Source organism: Pelodiscus sinensis, chromosome 20, assembly GCF_052426305.1.
Source record: "Pelodiscus sinensis isolate ZL-2025 chromosome 20, ASM5242630v1, whole genome shotgun sequence".
Taxonomy (NCBI): Eukaryota; Metazoa; Chordata; order Testudines; family Trionychidae; genus Pelodiscus; species Pelodiscus sinensis.
Window position 1 is genome coordinate 7,475,253 of NC_143071.1, and position 20,531 is coordinate 7,495,783.

Genomic DNA, 20,531 nt, shown 5'->3' on the forward strand with positions numbered 1-20,531 from the left:
TGCTGCTGCTGCTGCCATGCGCGGCATTAGCCGGTGAGTGGGGAGGACGCCTGGGCATGACGTGACATCACGGCTTGGGACTTTAAAACTCCTCGGCGCTGCGTTGCGCTGCATGGCCTAGCTGTGGGTTCGGAGTCCAGGGCCCGAGCACAGACTCCAGCCCCGCAAAGTGGAAGACAGAAGGTAGGGGAGGGGGAAAACTAGGGGAAGGGGGTGGGAGAGGAAGGGGCTTGTGCGGGGGAAAGGGGAGAAGAAGGGGTTTGTGCGGGGAGAGGGGGAGGGGTGACAGAGGAAGGGGCTTGTGTGGGGGCAGGGATGGGAGAGGAAGGGGCTTGTGTGGAGTGGGAGGGGGAAGAAAGGGGAAGGCACCAAGAGACAGGATGGAGGAGAGACAAATGCCAGGGGGCCAAGTGCAGACAATGAGGAAAAGGGCAGGAGGGGAGGTGTCAGTGGGAGGGGGGGGACAGGGTGATGCTGGGAGAGGAGAGGAGATGGAAAGGTCATTGAGGGCTAGAGAGGGGAGGAGGAGGTGCTGGGAGAAGGCTTGAAAGAAGCGGTGGGCATGAGAAAGGTAGGGATAGAGTAAGTCATGTGTGGGGGCACAGAGGGGCAGGAGGGGAATGGGGGCAGTAGGTGGTGAGGGGGTGGGCATCAGGGAAAAAGAGGGCAAAGGGGGCAGGGGCAGTGAGGGAACAGGGAGGCATCAGGAGGGTGCAAGGCTAAGGGAAGGTGCAGGTGCCAGGGGATTCTGGGGTGAAGCAGAAGGGCAGACACCTGCAGGGGAGGGACCAGCACCAGAGGAGAGAGGCAGGGCTGGTGTGTAGAGGGAGGTGTTAGAAGAGCGGATGAGGAGGAGTAGCTCACATGATCAGAGTGGGGCTACTGGAGGAGTGGGCACAGGAGGGAGAGAAGGGCTGGTGGAGGGGGGCAGGTCTCAGGAAGGCTGAGGGCAGTGAGAAGGGCAGGAGTCAGGACAGCAGAGGAGGGTGAGGAGTTGGGGGGCAGCAGGCACCAGGGGAGCTGATGGAGCAAGGGGAGGAGACATGGCAGCAGAGAGAAAAGGTCGAGGTTTATAAAATATGTATTAATAACTTGGGTGCCACAGTGGCACATCCAAACAAGCCACATGAACTCAGTACAGGTGCACAACACAAAATCCATTCTGCTCATGGGAGGGAACTCTTAGGGCTCGTCTACACTGGCCCCTTTTCCGGAAGGGGCATGTAAATTTCATGAGTCGTAGTAGGGAAATACGCGGGGGATTTAAATATCCCCCGCGGCATTTAAATAAAAATGTCCGCCGCTTTTTTCCGGCTTTTAAAAAAGCCGGAAAAGAGCGTCTACACTGGCCCCGATCCTCCGGAAAAAGTGCCCTTTTCCGGAGGATCTTATTCCTACTTCAAAGGGCACTTTTTCCGGAGGATCGGGGCCAGTGTAGACGCTCTTTTCCGGCTTTTTTAAAAGCCGGAAAAAAGCGGCGGACATTTTTATTTAAATGCCGCGGGGGATATTTAAATCCCCCGCGCATTTCCCTACTACGACTCATGAAACTTACATGCCCCTTCCGGAAAAGGGGCCAGTGTAGACGTAGCCTTAGGCTATGTCTACACTGGTGGCTTCTTGTGCAAGAATATCTTGCACAAGGGTTCTTATGCAAGAAGTCTTGCGCAAGAAAACATCCACACTGCCATGTGCGATCTGTGCTTTTGTGCAAGAGCATCCATGGCAGTGTGGACGCTCTTTTGAGCAAGAAAGCTCCAATGGCCATTTTAGCCATAGGGGTTTCTTGCGCAAGAAATCCCTGCCGAGCATCCACACTGCCCTCTTGCGCAAGAGAGCTTACACCTGATAGAAAAGAGTATAGCTCTTGTGCAAGACGCCCTCTCTTACCACGCCATACTGTAAATTTCCTTGCGCAAGACGGGTGGGCAGTGTGACTGCTCTGTGGGTTGTTGCGCAAGAACAGCTGTACTTGCGCAAGAAGCCGCGAGTGTAGACATAGCCTTAGAGGGAACACTTCCCCCAGCCTCTCTGCTCCTGAGTTAATGTCACACACATTGGGTTAATGCAATTGCAGGATAGCTGCAAGCGGGGGGTTTGGTGGGGCCAAACTAATCCCTGTTGGTAGGAGGATGATGGGAAAAATCCTTCGATAGGGATGACATGACACCTTTTACTTCTGGTCATGTGTCCATCTTGGCCTGAGCGTGTTACCTCCAGAGGCCTGGTTAACGGGGGTCAGAGGGTGTGGCTAATGGGGGTTGGGGCATGGTTAACGGGGTTCAGAGGGTGTGGCTAATGGGGCATCACCAAAAATTATACAAATCTGCCACCCCTGCCAGCTCCAGAGGAGAAGTGCGTCGGCTGCCTGCGCCACAGGAGGTGAGTTTAGTGCAGGGTTTTCCGTGCCGTGTGAAGGGTGTGTGTGTGTGTGTGCGGGGGATTTTTTCAGCTCCACCAAATGCCAGCAGCTCTGGCTCCCTGAGCAGATCACTCTGCCTCTCTTCAGGCCCAGAGTCAGCCTCTCTTCTGTGCTCCGTCCCAGGCAGCATTTCCCAAACAGCCACAATTACTCAGTTACTCCTGTGCAGGCTCTTCTCAGTCACAGGCACAGCCAGAATCTCTCCCCTCCAGAGATAATCACCAACAGCCCCTGAAGCAGCCTGCTATATCAAAGCCCCAGCAGACTCTCAGTAGCAGCCTCTAGCTTCCAGCAGCAGCTCCTGGACTGGAAAAGGCTCCCCACCAGTAATCAGACTCCTTTCTCCAAATTGGAGCCCATCAACTCTCTCCCTGCACTGTCTGGAAGAGAGCAACCATTTCCCTCCTTTTTTCCAAGGCGTCATGGGAGTTGTAGTCTCTAGGGGCTTATCTAGGCTACGCAGAACAGTTGAAAGAGGATATGCAAATTCTGCGGGAATTTGCATCTCCTCTTTTGACTGTTCCGCATAGTCTAGATAAGCCCTAGGGCTAGATTGCAGCACAAAGGATCCTCCCAGTAAAAGTCAGAGGCTCCTATATAGGAGTTTAGTAATGAGACGTTAGATGGTTCATTTCAAAGATTAGCTTGATGCTCCAACCCTTGAAAACAGCAAACAAGACTGTAGGGAGAATGGCCATTTTTGTTTACTGACATTTATGGGAATTTTTTCCTTCCATTTAATTTTGTCTTGAGTTCATTTGCTTTAGGACGTGACTTGGAATCTTGGGATTGGATGAACCCACAAAATAATCCAGAACTCCATTGAAACAACCTTATTTAGTCTGGTTTGAGGCTTAAGTCAGTTTTACACAGTACCCTCCCCCGAATCACGAGTCTCCTTTTCCCAGTCATAATTGTTGCTCTATTATTGTTTGGTTTGGGCCTGTGCCCTGTAACATTCCTAATATACCACTTGCTACAATGCAATGGGATGTTTTAGCTTACATGAAAGGGATTGAAGACAAGTCCTGCCCCGGTCTTTGGGGTTCAAAGATGTTGTTTGGTGAGCTTCTGTTGGAGATGGGGAACACAGGTGGATGGATACAAGGGGCCTCTTTCTCTCTTATGGGGCAATCCTGGATTGGATCAGCTTCAACAGCACCATCACCATTACAGATGCTGCAAAAGACAAAGCATTTGTACTTGCATTTTCTGTTCTTTCAGTGCACTTACATCTTGCTCAGCCATACCCTTTTATTCAGGGTACGTCTACACAGCAGCGTTCATTGGGAATAACTGACATTATTCTGAAATAACAAAGAGTGCGTCTACACGGCAAGCCATTATTTCCAAATAATGGCAAGCTAGAGGACTTCTTACTCGGACTCCTGTAATCCTCCTCCTTGTAACACTCTTTTAGACAATTGAAAACTGCTATCGTGTTCCCTCTCAGTCTTCTCTTTTCTAACATAAGCAAGTCCAATTCTTTCAGCCTTCCCTCAGAGCTCATGTTTTCTTTATTTTAGTCATTTTTGTTGCTCTTCTCTGGACCTTCTACAATTTCTCCACCTCTTTCTTGAAATGTGATGCCTAAAACTGGACACGATAATCCAACTGGGGCCTAATCAGCACAGAGTAGAGCAGAAGAATGACTTTTTGTGTTTTACTCACAACACTCCTGTTAATGCCTCCCAGAATCATGTTTCCTTTTTTTGCAACAGTGTCACAGTGTTGACTTATGTTTAACTTGTGATCCACTATGACCCCTAAATCGCTTTCTGCAGTGCTTCTTCCTAGACAGTCACTTCCCATTCTGTGTGTGTGATACGGATTGTTCCTTCCTAAGTGGAGTATTTTGCATTTGTCCTTATTAAACTTTATCCTGTTTTTACCTCCAACCATTTCTCTAGTTTGTCCAGATCATTTTGAATTTTGGTCCTATCTTCCAAAACACTTGCGACTCCTTCCATCTTGGTATCATCTGCAAACTTAATAATTGTACTCTCTGTGCCATCATCTAAATCGTTGATAAAGATATTGAACAGAATCTATTCCAAAGCAGACCCTCTGTGGAACCCCACTTGTTATGCCCTTCCAGCATTATTGTGAACTGTTAATAACTACTTAATTCCCAATTAAGAACACTTCTCTAGATGCCCCAAAAGGCACAACTGAGGAAGGAGGCCATATTAGTTAAAAAAATTCAACACGGTTGAGAGGAGAGATGAAAGCAGCTTTAAAACATTGTATATAAAACAATTAGAAGAAAGGTGAAGCACATGGTAATAAATGTAAACCAAAGGTAAGAATGTCTGGGGAAAATATGATAAAGTCATAGCATGTGATCTCTTTCAGAGAGATTAGCAGAATGGAAGGAGTACAGTAATACAATAGTTTCTAAAGTTAGAGATTGTTAAATGAGCAGGTCCATGTAACTTGCATCCAAGAGTTGGAAGAGAGCTGGCTGCGGACATCTTTGGCCAGTGACTGTTGATTTCACTCAGTCCTGGAATGCTAGGACTGTTCCAGAGGACTAGAAGAAATCTATTGTTGTCCCAGTGTTTAAGAAGGGTAAACAGTATGACCTGGGTAACTATAGGCCTGTCATTCTAACATTAGTCTCAGCAAGAGAATGGATTGGCTGTTATGGGGCACAATTAGTAAAGAATTAAAGGACGGGAATGTAATGAATGCCCGTGAACATGGGTTTATGCAAAATAGATCCTGTCAGAATATGCTGATACCGTTTTTGGGAAGGTTTCAAGTTTGATTGATAAAGGAAATAGTGTTGATATAATACACTACGCTTAGACTCCTGTAAAACCTTTTTATTGAAAAAAATCTAGAAAAATAAAAAAAAATCCCTCCCATGCCGTTCCGAAAGACTACTGCTTGACATGTTCTGGTGTGAAGCCTGACAGAAATCTGGGGAGGGGCCATGTGACCCTGCATTCCCCCCATATGTTGCCTTGGGAAGATGAGGTACCAAGAGGAGTGGGTCCATTTCAGAGGCCCAGCCAGGCATGCAGGATGAAGAGCACTAGGCAGCAATGGTTGGGTCAGGTCGGTCAGTCACCCTCAGCCCCATGTGAGAGAGGTGTACGGGAATAAGAGTGCGTCACCTCTCCTTGTGCAAGCCTTAAAGATAAGCAGGTAAATACAAAAACTCTAGCTAGGCAGTATTTCTTTGTAACAGGGGCTCAGGCAACTTGATGTGTAGTTCTGATTGATTGCCATTGAATTCACTTGAAAATGAGTAATTTTACCAGGTGTCCCATATTCAGCATAGGAAAATATGGTCACCCTAGCCTGGTCTGACTCAGCGGTGTTTGACATCTGTCAGAGTTGGTGATCATTTCTTGAGGCCACTCCCATCATCAATTATCTTACTGGCACGTAGAGTGTCTTCACCACAGAGGTGAAATACTAGCTGTAGGCAGATACTGCAAAGATTGGTCAACGCAGTTGCGACAGTGTTGGATGGCAAAACAGAAGTATGGTTGCAACTTGTATTACACAAATTTCAGTTGCTCTTGTGACTGGATTTTGCTTGTGTATCATTTTAAAAACCTCCAAGGGTAAATTTTATCATCACCACCCCCGAAGTGTAAGCTTTTGATTATAGTGGCTAATCTGACAAAGTTCCTTAAAACCAGGCATGAAGTTTATCTGCACTACTCCCCTTTAGACAGCAGGGTTGACAGCCAGGGGCAAGGTGGGGGCGGGGGAGGGAGGGCTCCATGTCCCTGGAAGGGGCAGGGCCTTCCGTGGAAGGGGCAGGGCCAAGGCAGTCAGCCCTTAGTGCCCCGTAGCTCTCAAAGTCATGCAGAGTGGTGCTCTGGTGGCAATTCAAAGGGGCCCAGGGCCACAGCTGCAAAGGCAATAGCAGGGACCTCCAGGCCCTAAGAACCACCGGGCCTGGGGCAATTACCTCTGTTATCCCCCCAGGGCAATTACCCCTCTCCCCCTACCCTGGTCGGCAGCACTGCTTAAACTCTATGGATAATATGAGGTCATGTAATACAAGCTTTTCCATGTTTTTTAAAAGGCTTAATATTAATAGAAGTGTTTTCCTGAAATTCTATTCATTTTAACTCTTCCCCCTGCTGTGTTTCCCAATTAGCTCTGCCCTACAACGTTAGCTCAGCCTAAATACATCGCTCGGGGCTGTGAAAAATGTCACTCTGCATGAGGTAATTAAGTCAGCCTAAGCCCCAGTGTAGATACCACTAGGGCGAGAGAAGAGTTCTTCCATACCTCCATCACTGTGGTAAGTGTGTCTATTGCAATGCTGCAGCTGTGCTGCTGGAGTATGCCTTGTGTAGACATACCCTTAATCACTACATTGCATTGAGCATGAGAACCATTTGCCAGGCCAGGCCATCAGCATCACTGAGCTGAGTCCAAACCCATGTCAGCACGAGCTCAGAAATAATATTAAATTGGAGCTATTTGTTTTAACAGAAACTTTCCCTAACATAAACACTTGGTCAGAGACTGATCATTCCTGACATGTTTGTGGGTCTTTAATTCTAAAATACTGAAACAAGAGAGATTTAGGGACTAGATCCTGTGGAAAGGGATTCATCCAGGCATGTGGACACAAGCATCTGGAGTGATTTGTGGACCCATTCACAGGTTCAGAGACGTGCCTACAACCACTACTCTCATGGTACTCTTTCACGTACAGTGTTCCCACTGACATTAGCACTCACATGAGGATTAGTCATCTAATTAAGGGTTGGCAGGCTCTGTCTTCAAGTCTCAATACAGATGTTTATTTAACCATTAGTTTAGTTATATGAACTTTTAGAACATTTGTGATTTAGAAGCATGTTTTCCCTTTTCTTGGTGTTTTCTATTTAATAGGTTTGGTTCTACATGTGATATGAATGGGTTCATTCCAATGTGTAGGATTAATTGCTCTGCTAAGAAGTCTTAGAAGATAGCTGTGTTAGTCTACTTTTTAAAGTAGTGTCCTGCAGCACTTCAGAGACTAATTTTTATCTATCTATCTAGATAGAGAGAGGTTTGTATCATGAGCTTTGGTGGACAAAACCCACTTCTTCAGATGAAACAAAAAACAGGACTATGTAGCACTTTAAAGACTAACAAGATGTTTTATTAGGTGATGAGCTTTTGTGGGCCAGACCCACTTCCTCAGATCAAATAGTGGAAGAGCCCATGAAAGCTCATCACCTAATAAACCATCTTGTTAGTCTTTAAAGTGTGACATAGTCCTGTTTTTTGTTTCAGCTACACCAGACTAACACGGCTACATTTCTTTTACTATTCTTCAGATGAGTTAGTCACATTTCATGAGTGCTAGTTGGCTTGACCCCACCAGGGTCACAATATACTTGGCACTTTTTACACCACCCTTCATCCAAGGACTTTAATTACTTATATGATGGCGAAGGATGGTCTTTGTTTTAAAGACAGTTGACTGGGACTCAGGTTTCTCAGATCTGCCATAGGCATCCTTTGTTTCCTTCGTCAAGTTACTGGATTTCTCTGTGCCTTAGTAAAATATAGATCAAAGTATTATTCCCCTTTTCCTACCCTTTCTTGGTCTAGTCTAGTCAGGTCCCACTTCTGCAGGGATTTACAGCTGTCCCTACAGTTTACATACATCAAGTGCTTCCTTTGAGTCAAAACAATGAGGAGTCCCGTGGCACCTTAGACACTCAGATTTATTTGGGCATAAGCTTTTTGTGGGCAAAACCCACTTCCTCAGATGTGGCTGCAGTTTCTCTGATGAAGTGGATTTTACCCACGAAAGCTTATGCCCTAATAAATCTGTTAGGGTATGTCTACACTTGCACCCTCTTTCAAGAGAGGAATGCAAATGCAGCTGAGCGAAATTGCAAATAAAGCGCGGATTTGAATTTCCCGTGATTCATTTGCATAATCGCGGACCACTGCTATTTCGAAATACCCTGTTTCAAAATAATAAACACCTTGTAGACTCAGTTATTTTGGGAGAAAATCCTTCTTCCGAAATAACTCTTATTCCTCATACAATGAGGTTCACCAGTTATTTGGGAAGAAGGGTTTTCTCCCGAAACAACCGCTATTACACAGTGTTTGTTATTTCGAAATAGGGTATTTTGAATTAGCGGCAGTCCGCGATTATGCAAATGAAGCATGGGAAATTCAAATCCGAGCTTCATTTGCAATTTCACTCAGCTGCATTTGCATCCCTCTCTCAAAAGAGGGTGCAAGTATAGACATACCCTTAGTCTCTTAAGGTGCCACAGGACTCCTGGCTGTTTTTGCAGCTAACAGACTGACAGGGAGAACCCTCTGAGGCTGTTCACCGTTGAGTCAAGACACACTTCAGTCTTTGTGTAGGGTTGCCAGGTGTCCAGTTTTGAACCAGACAGTCCAGTATTTGAGCTTTCTGTTTGGGAAACAAATTGAGAAAATACCGGACATTTCTATTTTCTAACTAAGATGTAATGTAGATTGTGATGTAATGTCAAGTGTGTCTATTTTTGTTGAAACCATCTGGCAACCCTATTGGGAGAGGAGGGCCTTCTCTTGCCAGCTCTCGGAGACCTGGGCTGTCTTGCTATGTGTGTGCCCGGTGCCTGGCACAAGGCTGATTTGGGACACGAGTTGCTAAATCAATCAGGCGGGTGCAGGAGAGGGGGAAGCGCAGAACCACTGAGACAGTGGAATGATGCGGGTTACAGATTACATCCGAGCTGCCCAATCAGCGGGCGCGTCTCTCCGCGAGGGCCCAGCCCAGCTGTTCCCTCCCTTCCAGCTGTTCCCTGCCCCCCCCTCCCCACAGCTGTCAGGAGTCCAGTCTGATGCAACCACAACACAACCACGTGGCCTCAGGGAGCGGCTCTTCCCCTCTAAGCCAATCACAACCGGCCCTGTTGGCCCCGGGGGCGGGGCGTGCCGCCTTTGGCCCCGCCCCTCCCCTCAGAAAGACACGCGATAGGCCGAACCCCGGCCAGGGGCGGGCCAGGTGGCCCGTCCGAACGCCCGTCGGCCAATGGGAGGCCTCAGGCGGCTCCAGCTGGGCCAGCGGAGCCCGGGCCCCCGGGGAGCCACCGAGGCCGGGCGCGAGCGAGGTTGGGGCTGCCGCGCGCCGCCCATGGAGGCCGCAGCGGGAGGGGGCCCGGCCGGGGGGCCCGAGGCGCTGAGCTGCTTCTCCTACAACCAGGACTGCACGTAGGACCGCGGGGGGGGGCGCTAAATGGGGGGAGGGGAAAATGGGGGGAGGGATGGAGTTAGAAGGGGGGAGAGGAGGATGGGGGCAGGAGGCATGGGGGGGAGGGATGGAGTTAGAAGGGGGGAGGGGAGGGGGTAGGAATGGGGGGGAGGGATGGAGTTAGAAGGGGGCAGAGGAGGAGGGGGTAGGAGGCATGGGGGGAGGGATGGAGTTAGGAGGGGGCAGGAGGCATGGGGGGAGGGATGGAGTTAGAAGGGGGCAGAGGAGGAGGGGGGCAGGAGGCATGGGGGGAGGGATGGAGTTAGAAGAGGGGGAGGGGAGGAGGGGGGCAGGATGCATGGGGGGAGGAATGGAGTTAGAAGAGGGGGAGGGGAGAATGGGGGGCAGGATGCATGGGGGGAGGAATGGAGTTAGAAGAGGGGGAGGGGAGAATAGGGTGGGGGAGGAGGGATGTGTTATGGGGGGGGGAGAATGAGGGTGGGGGCCATGGAGGAAGGATGGAGTTAGAGGTGGGGGAGAGGAGAATGAGGGCAGGAGCATGCAAGCGGCTCCCGTGGAGATGGGGAGAGAGGAGGGCAAGTGTCAGACAGGGATAAAGGGGAGAATGGGGCCAGGGGAAGAGAGCCACCGGGGCTGAGGACCTGGCTCTGACTTCTCCCCGGGTGGGGGAGGAGAGAGACACATCTCCTGCTTGGCCCTGTGGCAGGGCAGCTGCCCTGGAACAGGAACAAAGAGACAGCTGTGTCTCCCTGGCCTCCTCTGGTACCTGCTGGTTCCAGGCCAAGTCCAGGCCGCTGCCCGGGCCAGCGTGGGTCTGATGAACCAGGCGGGGCTTTAGCTGGTTGTTGCTGACTCTCAGGCTTTCCAGCTTGTGCCTGGGACCCAGCAACCCTGTCTCTGTCCCACACAGGAACAGCTCTTCTGCTGGGAAAGAGTTGGCTTCAGCATGGCAGAGCCTGGACCGTAGGGACAGTTGTTTCAGAGCTGTCAGGGTCACACTGTTGAAGTTTCCTGTACAATAATATTTATCTGTCCTATGTTTGGGCCTCGGCCAGCAGGGATATCCGGCTGTTGGTGTGCAAGTTAACTCCAGAGCTCCTCTTTCCCTCAGTACATGAACTTACCAGTTACTGTAACTGTTATATGCCAGGGAGCTAGCTGGCACCCCGTGCTGCTTTGATACCAGGAGTCTTATAATGCAGAGCTCACAGCATGTAACCACTATGATTTTTTTTAGTTACCTAATTAACTGCTTTACAACATCCCTCGTACAGACAGCCTTCCTCCTCCTCAAGCCAAACCACTTTATCTTGGGCCCAATCTTGCCAGGTGCTTGGGCACCAGGACATTCTTGGAAATTAGCGACAAGGCATTTCATGGGATTAGGCTGCTTATGCCAAGCTGGTTCATATCCCAAAGGCTTGCTGCAGCTTCCCCAGTGTACTTGTTACACCACCAGGGCCGTGCGTCTGTGGCAATGCACAAAGCGTCGTTGCCAAGGGGGAGTGTTGACCTGTCACAACGTAGGGTTGCATCCTCAGTGTGATCTGGTTAGGGCAGTGGAGTTCAATCCCATCTCACGTCCTGCTTCCTGCTTTACCAGTTTGTGCTTTCCTCACTCCGTGTCGCTGTTGCGCATTCAGGGCTTGGCCGGTCATGAGATGCATTGATATTAACTACACAGTGGGGATGGCAACATCTAGATGCCTGTAGAGATTGTGAGCCTTAGTTTCATGCCCCTGCTTCTTTGTTAGAACCACTGTGTGCATTTATTGACAGAGGGGGTATTTAAATAGTAGTTCAGCTGTGAGCTATTTCTTGGCACGATGACTTACATGGTAGCATGCTAAGTGAAGCTTCCATTGGGTGATCTGACTGCAGGGGTGGGCAAGATGCAGCCCACCATACCTTTCAGTCCTGCCAGCAGCCCGTCCTGTTGAGACCCTCAGGCAGGGAGCAGCCCCATGCTCAAAGCAGCTGGCTGCTCCTTGTGCCTCTGTGCCACACAATTGTGGGGGAAGGCTTTGTGCATTGCCCCTGCCCCCAGCACAATCTTCTATTGGCTGGTTCCTGGCAGTGGGAGCTGAGACACTGTGCTAGGGGTGTGAGACAGTGTGCAAAGTCTTCCCTCCTCTCCCCCGCCCCACTCCTGGCATTCACATGGAGACAGCAGCCAGCCGCTTTGAGCCCTGGGGTTGCAGCAGGCTGAGAGTATGCCTGAGGGTCCCAATGGGCTGCTGGCCAGGAGCCACCTAGGTAAACTCCTCCTGGCCAGAGCTTGCCTCTGGCACCCCACTCCCTCTGACACCCCAACTCCCTGCTTCAGGTCACCCCCCCTTCCTGCCCTAGCTCACCATCCAAATCCTTTGCACTCCTCCCCCTCCCCAGGTTATAACTTTTCTCCCAGACCCTGCACCCACTCCTATACCCCTCCCCCAGGTCAGAATCCTCTCCTGCACCCATGCCCTTCTGATACCCTGCACCCCAGTTCCCTACTCTAAACTCTTTCTGTGCCCAATCTCTGTCCTAGACCACACACTATCTGCATAGAAAAGTGCAGGTGCAGCCCTTTTCCACTTACCAAAATCTTGGAGTGGCCCCTCCATCAAAACTTATTGCCCATCCCTGTCTTACTGCTTTACAAGGGCAGGTGAGAAATATCTCCCATTTATAGACAGGGAAACTGAGGCACAGCAGGTGTCTGCCAACTAGGGATGTAAGCAAGTACAGCTGCTCCCCAAGTTACGAATGCATCAATTTACGACCATTTGTATTTACGATCAACCTCCTATACAGCCGGAACCCGAGTTACGAACGAAATCTGCACTTAACAGCGCGGCCATATATAAGTGAATGCAATCCGACTTATGAACAGATCGAGTTAAGACCTAGTGTTTGGTACGTAACTCATTCGTAAGTCGGGGTCCGGCTGTAGTCGACTACCGGATAGGCCTAGGCTTATCGAGTAGTCGAGTCGACTATTCGCATTCTTATTGAGTAGTCAAGTTGACTACTCACATTCTCACCCCCTCCCCCTTACTACCTCTGTATCAGAGGCAGCAAGGGGGGGAAAGCAGGAGCCAGTGCTGGGGGGAGCCAGCTTAAAGCCAGTTCCCCCCAGCACAGTCTCCACTGTGCCATCTGCCCCTCACCACGTTGCTGCTTCTGATAGCGTGGGGGTGGGGGCAGGGGAGGCTGCCATGAAGCAGCCTCTGCCTGTGGAGGGCCCAGGCTCACTGCAAGCACAGACTGCTCTGCATCCCCAGTGGGGAACTGGGACCCCCTGAGGACAACGACTACTACTGGAGGAGCCTCTGTTCACAGCCATCCCCAGGCTGCCTGTGTGCCCAGCTCCTACTACATTTAAGCTGCAGAACCACAATGGTGATAGCTCCTGGACCTGGCGTGAGCCGGAATGGAGAGCCTTCCCTTATCGACTAATCGTGTAAGTCGATAACATTTGTATCAACTACACAATTAGCCAATTACCCACCTCTTAACATCCTTAATGCCAGCTTCACCCAGGAGTTAAATGTCAGGGCTGAAATAAACCTAGGTGTGACAATCTGCTTTCATAGCCACGAGAGTTGAGTGTAGCCTCCAATACATTTGGGAAGAGACAAGGAAGTAGAGGGGTTGATTAGGATGCAATATCCTGTTTAACTGGTTAATTAAAGGGAGGTGGGCGGAGGGAGGGGAGGCTGCACCAGCCCGCCACTGAGAGAGAGCATGAATACCCCACTGTAGACAAGCTGCTTTGGACAGCAGACCCTGCAGACTAAATGTGAACAGTATTCTTCCTACTACTTAGTCATCCATCTCAACCATGGGTAGCTCCAAGTAAATATCTCAAAACTATTGCAAATCCAGAATAACAATTTTGCAGAAGTAGGGGGAGAGGTTTTCCCCAATGGGTTAATAATTCACCAGTGGAGGTATTATGCATAGGTATTGTTGGAAGACAAAGTGTGTTCTGCAAGCTAGCGTTCTAGCATACAGAAGAGCTGAATTATCTGTTATGCCATTTACTAGATATCCAGCACCAAGGTACGTGTGTGGTTCTTGATTAAATGTCTGGTATCAATCATCAATAGATGTCCCTGAGCCAAATTCAGTTTTCCTTAACCTGTGGTTTGACTGTGGGTAGGAGAGTGTGACTTTTACTGGCTGCTTGGGTGGTCACTTAAGAGAAGTTTCCCTTTGAGACATAGGCTGCATACTGACAGTTCAATTGCACTGTACTACAAGACCAAAGCTGTTTGCTAAGAAATCCTTATTTATGTATTCGAGAAATGTGTAGCTACCAATATTTCTAGAGATTTGGCAAGAAAGCGTTCTATTATGTTTGCACTGCTATCTTACACTTCCAGTTAAGTATCTGAACAAAGAGTGCTTTGACGGAGTTGGTGATGTGCTTCTGATGTGGTTACACGGATTGAGAGCAGTACCAGACAAACACTTCACTGTTCTCCCTTGTCTGAGTTTCTAAACCGGTTGCTGATTTAAACCTAGATGTTGACAGTTACCTGAGCCAAGTTCTGGCTATGGGGAAAAAAGCCTGCACTTTGCGCACACACACAACTGTGCAGCAGCATCTTTCTTGATGTCCTGGCAGCAGCAGCCAAACCAGTTAGGTCTTCGCGGCTCTCCCAAAACACCACTATTTTTAAGATAGAGTCTTGGATTCGATGCTTTGCAGCCAGAGAAAGGTCTTGCTTCTGCTGGCTAGAAGTCTCTACTGGTAGCCTAACAAGTGTTCCTCCTTTTCCCTCCCTCCCAGCAAGCTTTGGAGATGTTTGTATGTATGAAAGTTCTCACAGCTTTTGTAACGCTGCTTAAGTTTCATCCACCTAGTATATTAAAGTTAATGACTAACACCACCCTTCCTCCTCCCCAACCCTCAAACCCAAGGGATTCCTGTCACAGTCCAGGGAAACTGCACCTATCTTTCCTTCCATGTGGTCCCTCGAGGGCACTTGCTTTTCAGCTTCCAGGTCCTCAGTCATTACCTCTCTTGGGCAGAGACCTACTTCGATTCAGTCAGGAGGGATGTCTTGTGTATCTTAGATCTACTTACAGCAGGTTCCACAGCAGTGTTCCCTCTAAGATGTTCCAACCACGAGTGGAGTGAGTTTTGGCTTGTGCACAGTATTGAGGTCATGTGTGCTGGTATGGATGTGTGCCACTATGGTACCCAATTGATTAACACACACTGGAGCAGAAAACCTCCCCTTTCCCCACCATGCAACATGTCCCATTCCCCGCTGCCGGAGCAGACCCCACTCCCCATCATGTGGCAGGTCCCGTTCCCAGACCCAGCCACCAGAACAGATCCCGGCCCTCCCGGCCACCAGAACAGGCCTCTGCCATGTGGCCACAGCACATCCTGGCCCCCCATTCCAGCGGCTTCCTCACCATGCCGTCTCAGCTGGCCCCCTGCTGCGTGGCTCTCCAGAGGAGGTGGGCGGGGAAAGAATTTTTTGTGCACGGCCACGCAGATGTACGCCTTAGTGGGAACTATGGTCCACCCCGTTGTATGTCACTGGGAGAAATTTTCCCAACAACTCCCCTTACTCATCTCATGCGGGTGGCATATTAGAGTAGATGCCCCAAGTATCAGTGGTCGATTTAGTTGTCTTCACGAGACCTGCTAACTTGACTCCCAGTGGACTGATCGCCGTGATATGGCGCCACCCGGTAGCGGAGACAAGTCCTCCAACTGTCTACAGAGGCCAGTGTCTGCTTTTTGCTTCCTGTCTACAGGCTTACAAACAGCATACTTGCTAGCAGTTACCACATGGCTCTTGAAGGAAGCACAATTATTCTTAACGTGAAGGCGTTACAGAGAAAACATCAACACGATAAAAGCCTGTATTCATTATGGATGTAAAATTCTGGTTAATCAGTTAGCCGGGCCTGTTCGGGAGGAGGAGGGGGTGCTCCAGCTGGGCTGAAGCGGCCCCTGCCTGCAGTGGACCCCACCGGGCTGGAACAACACCCTGCCCATGGTGGGTGGAGGGGCTGCTCCAGCCCACCAATTAATCATAGCTGGTAAGCATCTCACTTAATGGTTAGCCATCACATCCCTCGTACGTGTTCTGACAGGCTTGTCAGAAATCATCCCCCGATCGAGTCAATCCTCAAACCTCACAAAATGGTTTTTCTCCGGTTCTAAGCGAAGGCTGCGGTGACCAGCCATGAATAGTTCAGTCTTTTTGTATACACCTTGGCCCTCCCATTTTCAGAGTCTGGGGACAGGCAATGAGCAGATAGTGGCCAGGTCACGGGGCGAGCACTCCGCTGCAGCACCTCCTGCTGGTTGCTCTGTGGAATTTGGTTGGGCAACAGGGCGCCTCCTCCTGGCTGGCGACTCCCCCCTCCGCGGTCCATGCTCGGGTTTCAGACCCAACCACAGTGTCTGCTCCAGTGGCCTCTCGCCCCCTTCCAGGGGGGTTATTGGCAGTCCTATGTCTCCACTGTCACTCTGGCCAACTGTGGCCTCCAAGCCTAGCCCCTCAGTCTCAGGGGTCAGCTGCAGTCTGTATGGGCCACGCCTTCCTCCCAAGAGGGCATCAGCAGTTCTCCGTTTCACCCACCACTGTGGCCCTGAAGCCTAGCCCCTTATCTCAGGGGCAAGCCCCAGCCTGTGCTAGTTATGCCTTAGTGGTAAGGTGTGTTGCAAGGGGATCCAGGCCCACCTGCTACTCTGTGTCCTGACCCAGGGACCCAGTGGTGGCAGCCTTGTCCTGACCTTCTCTACTCTGTCGTTCCCTGAGCCACTTCCCCCTGTGACGACTGGCATCCTCCTGGCCTTTGGAGGTTATCAGGCTGGAGCCTTCCTCACTAGTCCCCTGAGCTTGCCCAGCACTGCTCTCATGAAGTTGCTTTTCTGGGAACACAGTCCTACACCTTCCCTGGTCAGGGCCTAAGTCCTACTTTCTCCTGAACTGCTCTTTTTATACAGGGCTGCCCCAGCAAGCTATACCCTGATTGGCTCCTTAAAAGCCTCTCCCTGATTGGCTAGGCTTCTGCACAGGGTCCCTCCAGCCTACTTCAACCCTTCTTAGCCAGCATGGGGCTAGGGTTGCCAGGTGTCCAGTTTTCTACCGGACAGTCTGGTATTTACGCCCTCTGTCCGGTAGAAAAATTCAGAAAATACCGGATGTGTGCAATGTCCAGTATTTTCTGAATTTCCGGCTGTGCGCCAGACAGAAGCCTGAAGGGGCGGGGGAGCAGCTGGGAGGCGGGGCACTTTTGGCACTGGGAGCTCTCAGCCATTTCCCCCGCCCAGCTTCTGCACACAACCAGAAGCTCCCAGTGCCAAGCACGGCCCCACTTCCCAGCTGGGAGCCTCTGGTTGCCAGCAGAAGCTGAGCAGGGGGAGTGACTCCTAGCCCCTCCCCTGCCCGGCTTCTACTAGCAACTAGAGGGAGTGCCTGCCGGGGGTGCGGCCTGTTGGACTCTGGCTCCGGCCAGTGGCTGCACCCCCCCCCCCCCGCCAGCTCTGCTTCCTGCTCCCCTTCTTCCAGCCCCTCCTCCTCCTGTCTGGCCCCCCCAATCTTCCCCAGCTCTGCTTCCTGCCCCTCTTCCTCCCAGCCAGCCCCACGCCCCCTGGCCGGTCCCTTCCCCTCCCCCTCCTGCCCGCCCACAATCAAGTGTGTCCGGTTTTTTTGGGGGGGAGGGTCTACCTGGTAACCCTACATGGGGCAGTTGCACCTTCTCAGGCCATAGTTTTAAAAGGCGATGGTTTTGCATAAGTGGGGGTGGGGAAACTGCATTTACCTCCCCCCTCCATACTTCTCAGGAAATTCAATTCACATGGAGTGTCCTGAAAGTTCTTTGTTTGCGACATTATTCAGTGTAGTTCTTTGATCATCCCGGCCCACAATAATTCGTAGCCTTTGCAAGAATTCCAAAGACACCCTAACTTAATTCAGTAAGGAGTTTCAGAGATACTGCAGGAAATTGCCACATCTGTGTCCCTGCTCTTTTTACCTTACGCAAGAGGAATATTTTTCCGTCATTGGGAAAGGACAGTCGAGTGAGTAGAGTATTGACCTTTTAAGGAACCCAGAGATCGCATGTTAATAGGTACTAAATTAATGCTGGCAGTAGAAGTCTGTTCTGTTCCCAGCTCTGCCTCAGACTTGATGTGCGACCTCGGGCAAATCACTGAATTTATGCCAGAATGTGACAAATTTGTATTGAAAATCTAAAGCAGTTAATAGAGACTTCAGTGTAAAAGCCAAATAGCGGGGTATGTCCATAGACTGGGCCAGTTTTAGGATTTATGGGGCCTTACACAGTACACAGCCAACCTGGGGTTGGAAAACATCTGTTAACTGGCTTCGTTACCGCTAAGCATGTAAAAATCTTGTTTAATTGGTTAGCCAGTTATGTTTAATGTTTAACCAGTTAACTGATTGAAGTGGGAGGTGGGTGGCAGGCCCCCACCAGTTAATGGGATCCAGTTATTGGTTAACCATTCACATCCCTAATGATCACTTGAACGGCTCTTTCACAGGTTCAGTGTTCTGCTTTCACTTTTAAGTTAACTAGATCCTCTCTAAAAACAGCAGGAGGGCCTAGCCCTGAGGCCACCTTGGCCCCAGCTCTCTCCCTGCCCCCTGGCCAGCCCTGGCTCTCCACCCCACCCTGCTGCTGGGCAGGGCTAAAACTATGCCAGCCCGGGCTATCCCCACTTGTCCCTGGCCAACCAGGGCTTTTCCCCCCACCCCGACTCTTGCTGCCCTCCACCATCCTGGCTGGCCCTGGCATTTACCCACCACTGGGCAGGGCCAAGGCCGTGCCAGACCGGGCTCCTCCCTCACCTCCTCCCAGCAACTGGGAAGGGCTGAGGCCACGCCAGCCCCAGCTCTACGCCCTCCCAGCCCCCTGCGCCAGCCTCAGCTCTCTCCCCACAGCTGGCAAGAGGAGGGGGACTGGGCTGAGGGACCGCCAGGCTCAGCTCTCCCCTGGCTTCCTAGAGGGGCTGTGGCGGGCCTGTGCCAAGGCTGCCAGGGGAGCGGGCCAGGCTGAGGTTGCAGCTTTCCCCGACTGCTGGGAAGGGCCAGGCCAGGGCCATGCCAAGGGTGTGCCAGCCCCGGTCTCTCCCTTCTCTTCTCTTTTCCCCCCTCCCCACCACCGTGGAGGGCTGGGCTGAGGCCACAGGCAGCCCCAGCTCTCCATGTAGGCCCTGGCAGACAGAGACAATCTGCTCCTCTGAGGAAGTGGGTTTTGCCCAGAAAGCTCATGATACTAGATATATATTTGTATTGGTCTAAGGTGCTACAGGACTCCTCGTTTTTCAAGTTCCAGACTAACACCGCTTCCTCTCTGAGACCTTTGGATCCTCTCTGGAGGAAGCAGAACCACAGAACAGGGATAGGAAGAGGGGGATGGGTGGACATTAAGACCCAGCGGTGCCCCAGATTTTCCTGTGGTCTATGCAGCTATGTATTCTGTGTGTGGGTAAGGATGGCCCTGTCCAGAGCACTTCAGTTTTTCCCCACTGTGAAGCGAGACTGTGCAGCACTCACAGGAACGAGGTGTCCGATGGTAGGAATAAGAGATCCTCCAGAAAAGGGCTTTATTCCGGAGGATCGCGCCAGTCTGGACGCTCTTTTCCGGCTTTTCCCCAAGCCGGAAAAAAAGCGGCAGCCATGTTTATTTAAATCCCGCGGGGGATATTTAAATCCCTCGCGGATTTCCCTATTCCAAAGTTAGAAATTAGCATGCCTCTTCCGAAGAAGGGGCCAGTCTAGACGTAGCCATGAAGTGAAAGACAAAGGAAACAGATAGTAGGCATACAGAGATGGGAGTGCTGCATCAGATACTACCTAATGTGGAAAATTACTTATGGTAATGAGTGAGCCACCCCCAATCCCTATTCAGACCCATTCTGATGGGGTCAAATTTGCATATGAATTCCAGCTCAACAGTTTCACGTTGCAGCCTGTTTTTGAAGGGTTGGTTTTGTTTTGTTGTTTTTTTTCTTGAGGATAGCAACTTTCAAATCTGTATCTGTGTATCCAGGGTAGTGATATAAAAGTGTAACAATGTACACGGCTAACTGATGAGCCCGGGCTCAATGGTTAACCTTCATGGCTACACACAGGCTCCCAGTAAGTGAGGAGAGCTGGCTTAAAAGATGGCTCCCCACCTCATGCACACCAGCTCCCAGGGAGCTGATATCACCTTGCGTGAAATTTTCAGCAGTTACAAGTTTACGTGTCCAGGGAGGTTAAAATGTTCTTCCACTGGTTTTTGTATATGACCATTCTTAATGTCTGATTTGTGTTCATTTATTGTGTTGCATAGAAATAGTCCAGTTTGTCCAATGTACATGGCAGAGGAGCATTGCTGGTGCACGATGGCGTATATCACATCAGTAGATGTACAGGTGAATGAGCCTTTGATGGAATGGCTGATGTGGTTAAGTTCAGTGATGGTATCAGTAGAGTAGATATGTGGACAGAGGTGGCTACGGGGTTTACTGCAGGGACTGGTTCCTGGTAGGGATGTAAAATCCTGTTTAATTTGGTTAACTGGCAGCGAGTGGAGAGGGTGAGGCTTACCAGTTAACCATTCACATCCCTAGTTCCTAGTGTTGGTGTTGCTGTTGTGGGGTGTGTGGTTGGTGGTATGTGTTTCAGATCAGGGGGCTGTCTGTAAGCGAGGATTGGCCTGCCTCCCAAGGTCTGTGAGTGCAAGGGATAGGCTGTAGACCCAGCCCACACAGGACACTTTGCAACTTAATTAGCATTGGTAAGCTATCAACCTCCGATGCAAATTGCTTGTTATGTGCACCTAACAGATAGAAACTCAGTTACTGTGGCAGACGGTTACATCTGTTAAGTTGAAATTTGCATATTTGACCAGGGGAATTGCTCCCTCTAAATGACACATTGTACTATTAAT

The 20,531-nt window shown here is 50.4% G+C and overlaps 2 protein-coding genes across 5 annotated transcripts in view; one reads left to right on the forward strand and one right to left on the reverse strand.

The window, feature by feature from the left end:
* Positions 1-1,622: 1,622 nt before the first annotated feature.
* The window catches only part of ARSG (arylsulfatase G), a 148,536-nt gene continuing 129,627 nt past the window's right edge, over positions 1,623-20,531 (reverse strand). For 2 of the 4 annotated variants that reach the window (XR_016347544.1, XR_016347543.1), the window contains exon 15: positions 1,624-3,601. The gene's annotated coding sequence lies outside the window, so the exon portion shown is untranslated. Of the gene's footprint in view, positions 3,602-20,531 lie in introns of all 4 variants that reach the window. The other 2 variants (XR_016347541.1, XM_089771907.1) reach the window with 2 other exon arrangements.
* The window catches only part of WIPI1 (WD repeat domain, phosphoinositide interacting 1), a 44,834-nt gene continuing 33,754 nt past the window's right edge, over positions 9,452-20,531 (forward strand). Inside the window, exon 1 of the mRNA XM_075903985.2 lies at positions 9,452-9,610. Coding sequence (XP_075760100.1) covers positions 9,534-9,610 — 77 coding nt within the window. The 5' untranslated portion in view covers positions 9,452-9,533. The remainder of the gene's footprint in view (positions 9,611-20,531) is intronic.